Genomic DNA, 9,370 nt, shown 5'->3' with positions numbered 1-9,370 from the left:
TAATCAGGGACATGGCTTTTTGAAATTTATGAGGGACGTGGCTGTTTTGGTTTCTGGGTTGTTATTGGAACCAGTCACACTAAACCCAGCAACAGCAACCCTAGCATGTCATCTCATTTCAAGTCTACAAGTAATCATGGATACACACAAGTCAACTGCCAGTTTTCCAGCTCCTTGATTTAAGGCACGTAACTTGTTGATTACTTCTTAGTCTTGGATTTGATGTAAATCACCTTAAATTAAGGAAAAGCTTGTGTCCTAGGTATAACCGGTCTCTAGGGTTTCATGTAAAGATGGTTGCTTGTAACCATCAGTTTCTCTCGCCTATATATATACTGCATTGTGCATTCAGAATCACTCATGAAATAGAAAACACTTTGAAACCAAATTTCTACATGGTATCAGAGTAGTGTCATCCTTAACCTGTCTCTGCCCGTTTAATTTCTGCTGCTATTCTTGTGAGCTTCTGTAATGGCTGAGGAAAGCTCAATTAATATTGAGGGAGAAAGCTCGCAGGTAGCTCCTTCGAGTTTCTTAGACTCTGAAGTTAATACCAACCAGCGCCTATGCTCGGTGTTGCTGAATGAGCTCAACTACCTTCCTTGGTCTAGGGCAGTTTCACTTGCTCTAGGAGGCAGGGGAAAATTAGGGTTCATCAATGGAAGTATTGAAGCTCCAGACTCCTCTTCTCAGGCCTATGAAGCATGGCTGTGCAAGGATCAGTTTGTTATGTCCTTGTTGCTCAACACCATGGAGAAACATGTTGCTGAGATATTTAGTTATCCTGAATCTTCACAGGATTTGTGGAAATCTATGAAGGATATGTATGGAAACCAGAACAACTATGCTCAGGTATTCCAGTTGAAAATAGATATTGCTTGCCTCTAGCAAGAAAAGAAGTATTTTGTCCAACACTTTGGCAATTTGAAGACTATGTGGAATGAGCTTGATGTGTACCTCCCTCACACCACAAATCCTACTATTCTTCTTAAAAGAGCTGAGGAGGATAAGATCTACCAACTGCTCGCAAGCCTCAGCTCAGATTATGAGGATCTCAGGAGTCACATATTAATGAGTGTGGGGCTACCATCATTCAAGACTATTTGTGCCATGGTGCAACGTGAAGCAGCAAGAATAAGGGCGATGAATCTAGAGCCTAATCTCAAGCTATCTAAGGCTTGAGGGTATGTTGCAAACCACAAGAACCATGATGCCAAAATGTACAGAGGAAAGAATCCACATCTAAAGTGTAAGTATTGCAATGCTTCTGGTCACACAGAAGAGAGATGTTGAGAGCTGCACCCCGACTCAAGCCTAAATTTAAAGACAACATGATGATGGTCCCAAGATCCTCATCAGTGGCTCATCTTAAGGCTTAGCATCTGGCCAACCATGCTACCAGCTCACCCATTCATGGCTTAACAGATTTCATAACCAATCCTATTACTCTTATTAACGAGTTTGCAACTTACTTGCACACCAAGAATCATGGAGAACTGCACAAACGTCAAAGGGTGACGGGAACAAACAAACTGCACTTCTTGGACAGTTTGCAGGATTTCTTGCTGATCATGATCATGTTTCATGAGATGCAGTCCCAGGTATCTCCAAAGCATTCTCAACTGCACTACAAACTAGTTTTAATTGTGATTGTTGGATAATTGACTCGGGTGCCTCTGATCACATGACAAATAAAGCCTTAAACTTGCATGATTTTCAAGTCTTGTCAAAACTAGGGATGGGCAATGGTTATGCGGGCGGGTAACCGCGGTTATTTTACCCATAACCGTTTATGTTCATACTCGCATAACCGTTTACCCGTTGGGTAATTACATAAATGGTTATACCCATAATCATAACCGTTTATAAACGGTTATCCATACCCATAACCGTGTACCCATTTACCCATAACCATTTACCCATAACCATAACCATTTACCCGTTTACCTATTTTTTCGCCCATTTATCCTTTTTTTACCCATTTACCTTTTTTTTCACCTGTCTACATTATTTTTTTTAACAATTTGAAAATTACAAAAGAAAAATTTGTCATAATTTTTATTTTCTGACAATTAAACACCGTTATAAGTACATTTTAGCATACATTTCCCTATTTTAATCATTTAAGTCCTCATATAATTCCAATAATTGAAATAATAGTTTACGAACGATATTTTTCTGTATAGCAACCAATCAGTTTTTTTTTTATTCTGAATAGCAACCAATAAATTATGGAAGTTCAGGAACTTGAGAAAATTGAGCCTAAAGGAAGAGTAAAAGTAGAGCTTTTTTATTTCTGAATTCCCGAATGATTTTTAAAGCAACAGACCCTATAGCAACAGCTCATAAATCTGTGTTTCTGATAACAAAAAACAATCATACGAAACCAAGTGGTCCACCATAGATAAAGGATACTCATGTAAGATAATCATATAAGCTAGCTCTTTCCTAGCATTACCTTCATCAAAACTATATGCACCATGTTTAACAGACCCATCACCGGTTATAACTGGACTCTTTTTCTTTGTCCTCAATACATGACATGTTCTAACAAGTGAAAGTAAAGATGAAGTACCAACAGTGGAGCCCGATGCTAGCCTAGCTTTACAATGGTTACAGACAACCTTCACCTCCCCACAAAAACTTTTTTCCTCAAAATGCTGCCAGACAACTGAGGTTCTTTTTCTCTTCCTACCAGTGTCATCAAAGCTTGATTCACTTAGGTCCAATTCTTGATCAAGATTAATTGGTTCAATATCTTGGTTCTCGCTTTGAGTCTCCATCTTGGAACTAGTTGAATACAAGTTCAGAATATAAAAGAAAAACAGGATATCAATTGAACAAAAGAACACTATACTGTCATAATTGGGGGTTCTGGTTCTCGTTTAAAGCAAACAAAGTCATCAAAACATCGCCACAGGCCAAACAAAAATCTTCAACATTTTGGATGCCTAGAGCAAAAAATCATAACACACTCGGTCTGAACATAATAAGGACATCTCTACAACAGTACATGGTAATCTTGGCACACAAACAAAAGTGACAGCAGGCTTACTGGAATATTAAATAAAATCATAAAAGAAAACCCATGCAGAATTACAGGCTTGGAAAACATATTAGATTCTTTTTTAAGAAACTTGCTAGTAAAATTAAAATATAGTATCAAAATTCAACATGACACGTTTAGTGAAAAACTTTACGAGATCCCATCTACTGGAGGCGTTAACACAAAAACTCTGAAAAGAAATGAAATTATTCTAACAGAATGAACCGATATGTGTGTCACGATCAGTGTGTAGAGTTCAGAAAGCCCCACTTATGACTATGTAAACCGAAAGCTCACTCCAGCTAAACGTTCATTTCATACAACTCAGTCTTATGTCAATGAAATCAAGTATAAACATTATTATCCACTAATATAGGGGTACTTATAAACCCGGAAAACCCCAAATCATTGATTAGGGCATTAGCACATTGTCATTATTAGGTAGTGGGGATAGAATACAGAAATTGTATCAGAAGTTGTTAAGAAACAAAGTACTTAAGGACCTATTTCTAAATCTTATACACAAAATTGTGTTCTTAATTTCTTATATCCATCACAAATTCGAAATATTCTACCGGAAACCTTCGTTTACCACTAAAACTGTTCAACCAATTCCCTCATCTGTTTTTTTTCACTTCCAACTAAATAATTCAAGTTTTATAATAACTTACAAAATTTGAACAGAGAATCCAACAATGTCAGAACCATAACCAAAGGAGGTGCAGTTTCTTCAAATAGTACACAAACACATTAAAATTTATCAATCTCCCTTTCACTTAAATACGAAAACCCACATCAGAAATCCCGAAATTGCAAAGACCCAGATCCTAATTTCGAATTACAACTCACAAATCCACAAACCCTAAATCTCACATTACAGCAAAAAGTTCTTAGTCATTTAAATTTCACAAACCCTAAATCTCAAACCCTAAATTACTAACTAATTAATTACTTTCCGAATTCTAAGGACGGATAAACAGATTAAAATTTTCAACAAGAGTATAATTCATAGCAAAAACCGAGGAAAAGGAAAGAAGCTTACAAATCACTCTGGTGCTTGAGCTTCCAAAACACTGAATAATTCCAAGGCGAATTGCTGCAGAGGCTCTTCAGCAACTGCCTCAGAGCGAGAGCGAGGGAGAGAGAGGCGCAGAGAGAGAGCGACGGAGAGAGAGAGCGAGCGGCGGAGAGAGAGAGCGACGGAGAAAGAGAGAGTGACGAAGTCGAGAGGCGGAGAGAGAGAGAGGCGCAGAGAGAGAGCGACGGAGAGAGAGAGTTACGAAGTCGAGAGGCGGAGAGAGAGAGGGACGGAGAGAGAGAGTGATAGAGTTGTAATTTTTTATCTGAGGGTTTTTAATTTTTTTTTTAATTTTACATATATTAAATTAAATGGGTAAATGGATACCCGTTATAACCATGAATATTACCCATAACCGATGGATACCCGTTATAACCGCGGATAATACCCATAACCGGCCATTTAAATTTCATAGATAAACGGTTATACCCATAACCGTTTATTTGTCTAAACGGTTACCCATAACCATAACCGTCAACTTTAAATGGACGGGTAACCGTGGTTACCCATATCCATGGGTATTTTGCCCATCCCTAGTCAAAACCATCTCATGTGTCAGTTGCAAATGGAAAAAAATGTCTTAGTCATGGGAAAAGGAAAACTAGGTTTAGTCTCAAACACCATAGAGTCTACTGCCTTATACGTACCCTCTTTTCCATTTTAGTTGATGTCCGTAGGACAACTCACTAACACTCTAAATTGCCTAGTCATATTCTCACCCAAAAATGTAATCTTTCAGGATGCTCTCACCAAGAGAATGATTGGTGAAGGATTCTATCAAAATGGTCTCTACTATTTTTGCAAGAAGCCCATTTTGTCAAAAGGCTTTCAAGTTTAACCAAGCTCTTCCAAGGATCAACAACTTTGGCACCAAAGGCTAGCCCATCCATTCAAAGTTGTTTTGGCAAAACTATTCCCCAAGTTTTGTCACCCATTGATGAAGTGTGATACTTGTTATTTCTCAAAGTTTGCTAGGTTACCTTTTAAAACCTCAACGTCTAAGTCTAGCATACCTTTTGAACTTGTTCACACCGATGTATAGGGTCCTACTATTGAATCAATGGAAGGTTACAAATATTTTGTCATATTTGTGGATGATTGTACTCGTGTCACTTTTCTTTATCTCATGAAAGCTAAAAGTAAAGTTTCAACTATCTTTCAAGACTTTCATTCACTTGTGTCAAACCAATTCCACTCAACTATTAAAACACTAAGATCAGATAATAGCATTGAGTTTTTATCCAACACAATGATTAAATACTTGAGCTCAAAAGGAATTGTACATCAAACTAGTTGTGTGGGAACCCCACATCAAAATGGGATTGCTAAACGGAAAAACCGAAACCTACTTGAAAAAAACTCGTGCATTGATGTTACATATGAATGTTCCAAAGAAGTTTTAGTCCTATGCAGTCTTGACAGCTACATACCTCATCAACCGACTCCTAAGCCATATTCTAGGGTTTAAATCTCTTTGTGAAACTCTAGAAAAAAGGTCTATCAACCTATCTCACTTGAAAGTGTTTGGTTCCTCATGCTTTGTCCATGTGCAGCCTCAACTTCGTGACAAATTGGAGGCTAGGGCTGCAAAATGTGTGTTTGTAGGGTACTCATCTACACAAAAGGGGTACAAATGCTTCAATCCCCTCACCAACAAGTGTATTGTCTCCATATATGTCCTTTTTGATGAAGACACTCCCTTCTTCCAACCACAAAGGCATGTTCCTGGTGATGGGGAGTCTTTGCATGACTTGTTCCCGTTACCTATGTACACAGAACAAGATGAGGATGTTCCAGCAAGACATGACACTCAACTCAATGAGGAATTGCACCAAGTCACAAACCCCTTAAATCCACATGTCTTCTCACAAGAAGACGTTGAGCATGGCTCTGAAGATCAAGTTGACAATGTACAATTATCACGGCCAACTCAAGGTGCACGAAGAAATCCTGCTCAAACAAGAAAGCCTTCAGCAAGGCTGTTGGACTATGTCATTTATGCCTCAAGGTACCTTATCTATGATGTATTACATTACTCAAAGTATTCGACTTCTCACCATGCATTTCTCACTAAAGTCTCTAAGACTGCTGAACCAAGAACATTCCAAGAAGCTACTTCCTTGCCACATTGGAAACTAGTTATGGCTGAAGAGCAAAATGCTTTGGAAGAAAACAATACCTGGAGCATTGTCAAGTTGCCTCCAGGAAAGAAGGCTGTTGGAAGCAGGTGGGTTTACAAAACCAAGCTCAAGGTAGATGGTTCAATAGAAAGACATAAAGCCAGACTTGTGGCTCGTGGCTTCACTCAGACATTCGGGGTTGATTACAAGGCAACCTTTGCCCCAGTGGCAAAAATGAATACTGTTAGGATATTACTCCCGATAGTAGTTAACTGTGGGTGGTCTTTGTACCAAATGAATGTAAAAAATGCCTTTTTCCATGGAGAACTTCAAGAAGAAGTCTACATGTAACCCCTACCAGGTTATACTTAAGTGGAAAAATGAATGGTTTGTAAGCTACATAAGGCTATCTATGGACTTAAGTAATCTCCGAGAGCATGATATGCAAAGCTAAGTTCTATCTTAGAAAAGACAGGGTTCATAAGAAGCAATGCTGATTCCTCGTTATTTATTCGAAGTGGTTCAAGTGGAAAACTTGTGGTTCTCATCTATGTTGATGATCTAATCATCACCGGTGACAATGAGAGTGAAATCAAAGCCTTGAAACACTCCTTACGCCACACCTTTGCCATCAAAGATCTTGGGAGATTAAAATACTTTCTTGGCATTGAAATGGCCACGTCTCACAAGGGGTTGTTTCTCAGTCAAAGAAAGTATGTTGTTGATTTACTTACTGAGGCTAAGCTCATAGATTGCAAGCCTGCCACCACACCTGTTGACAGCAAAATGAAGATTGATTCTACTAGGGAACCTCTCCCCAACATAAGCTACTACCAAAGATTGGTTGGTAAGCTTATCTACCTCACTATCACACGTCCAGACATCACTTATGATGTTAGCTTAGTTAGTCAGTTTATGCATGCTCCCACTATGCAACATTTTCACCTTGTTAAACGTATTCTTCGTTATCTCAAAGGTTCATTGGATAGAGGCATTTTTATGTCAAACAATCAGTCCACAGAAATCAGTGCTTACACCGATGCAGACTGGGTAGATAATACAATTGACAGAAAATCTACCACTGCATATTGCACTTTTGTTGGGGCAAACCTTGTGACATGGAAGAGTAAGAAGCAAACTGTTATAGCACGATCTAGTGTTGAAGCGGAGTATCGAGCAATGGGAGCCACTGCATGCGAACTGATTTAGCTTAAAGGCTTGGTTTCAGATTTAGGGTTCTCACATCAAGCCCCCATGTCTCTCATGTGTGATAACGAAGTTGCCATGCACATTGCAACTAATCCTGTTTTCATGAAAGAACCAAGCACATTGAGGTGGACTGCCATTTCATCCGAGCTCAAGTTCAAACACAAGTTATCCAAACTCAATTCACTAGAAGCCATGATCAATTGGCTGACTTATTCACTAAGCCTTTACCCTCTTCTCAGTTACACAGACTTTTGAGCAAGCTTGGCTCGACTACACTTCATGATCCAGCTTGAGGGGAAGTGTTGGAACCAGTCACACTAAACCTTAGCAACAGCAACCCTAGCATGTCATCTCATTTCAAGTCTACAAGTAATCATGGATACACACAAGTCAACTGCCAGTTTTCCAGCTCCTTGATTTAAGGCACTTAACTTGTTGATTACTTCTTAGTCTTGGATTTGATGTAAATCACCTTAAATTAAGGAAAAGCTTGTGTCCTAGGTTTAACCGGTCTCTAGGGTTTCATGTAAAGATGGTTGCTTGTAACCATCTGTTTCTCTCTTCTAGATATATACTGCATTGTACATTCAGAATCACTCATGAAATAGAAAACACTTTGAAACCAAATTTCTACAGTTGCTAACTGGAAATCCGGGAAATTTTGAATCTGCAAGAAAGGAAAGGAGTGTAGAGGAAAGGAAAGGAAAATAGTGGAGTGCAAAGGAAAGGAACGGGAGCGACAGATGGGAGAGAGAGTCAGACAACAAAAATTGGGAGTTTTTGTAATTAAAAAAAAAATAGTCCTAGCTAGTCAGGTATTGCACCTAACATTTCACAATTCTAATACTATTTAGTTTATGCCAAGCTCCTCCAACTTAGTTCTTGAAGTTAGTCCAGTCAGATAGTCCGGTGCAACAAACGCACCCTAAAAGCTAAGGCAAATTGGTGATTTTTCTATTTGATTGTATATTCTATTGATGATTTTTGTTGGAGTGGTAGGTGAAGTGCCGGTTTAGAGCTGAAAGGTTGGAAGAGTTAGAGCAGGTGTGGATAATGGTTATGGAGAAGCCTTTGGAGTGTAGAATATTTGGCCAGCTCTAGAACAGGGGTTTATATGGCCTTGAATGGCGCGCAGTAGGAAACGTATCACTCTCATGCCTTTGCTTTGCTCCATTTGAATTTCTAAGAACGATTGTTTTGCTTAGATTGTGAGCTTATGAATTTCGTATATTTTATTACAACATTTCCTTCCTCAATGTTGGAAAATTTAATTCAAAATGAATTAAATTATTTTATGATTCATGAAAATTATATTTGTTTGGGTCAAAATTAAACACTGATCTCACTTTGTGGCCCAATAAGCTCGCTAATAAAAAAATATTTAAAAACTTTGAGTTTTAACGATAATGATAAAATAAAGGATAAAATGAATAGTATCATGATTGACTTTTTAGTGTAAAAATGTAATTTTTCGTTAAAATAAATAGTACCGGGAGCTTTTCGTTAAAGTTCCTTTAAAATTATGATTATGACGTGACAACTATGGGCAGCAAACTTATGAGAATAATCAGGTAGGTTGTTGCAAAAGGTGTTTCAGAAGGAAAAACACTTTTCAAGGGCTAATTTCAAAGAGATTAAGTGTGAACTCACCCCTGGCCGAGCTTTGTCACATCCATCCACCGCCAACTCCTTTTGTCATTACCTCTTTTATGTGGTTACTTAAATATACACAAGGAATATATTTACCAATTAGGTTTTGGGCTTTTTTTTTTATTTATTGAGCCTTTCATTTTGTATATGGGCACCCTCGTACTCCGTAGTCCAATAAGTAAAATGTTTCAACTAGCCCAAAATGTACAACCACAACCAGCACGATAATGCTCCCCGTTGATCTTCCGGCACGTGTCATATTCCACA

General features: G+C 38.3%; 1 protein-coding gene across 1 annotated transcript; it reads left to right on the top strand.

Moving 5' to 3' along the window:
* The first annotated feature begins 471 nt into the window (after positions 1–471).
* On the top strand, positions 472–1,182 carry LOC139189788 (uncharacterized). Its single transcript, XM_070809025.1, has 2 exons — positions 472–852; positions 931–1,182. The coding sequence occupies exons 1-2, from the start codon at positions 472–474 to the stop codon at positions 1,180–1,182; spliced, it is 633 nt and encodes a 210-aa protein (XP_070665126.1).
* Positions 1,183–9,370: the final 8,188 nt, after the last annotated feature.

Source organism: Malus domestica, chromosome 01, assembly GCF_042453785.1.
Source record: "Malus domestica chromosome 01, GDT2T_hap1".
Taxonomy (NCBI): Eukaryota; Viridiplantae; Streptophyta; class Magnoliopsida; order Rosales; family Rosaceae; genus Malus; species Malus domestica.
The sequence above is the reverse complement of the archived record's forward strand: the minus strand, read 5'-3'. Positions and strand labels throughout refer to the sequence as shown.

What these genes read in the sequence shown, in the direction of transcription:
- LOC139189788 (XM_070809025.1), top strand. Translation starts at nt 472, where the DNA reads ATGGCTGAGGAAAGCTCAATTAATATTGAGGGAGAAAGCTCGCAGGTA. An exon ending in ACCAGAACAACTATGCTCAG is followed by an intron (nt 853 to 930) that starts GTATTCCAGTTG and finishes GGCAATTTGAAG; the next exon opens with ACTATGTGGAATGAGCTTGA.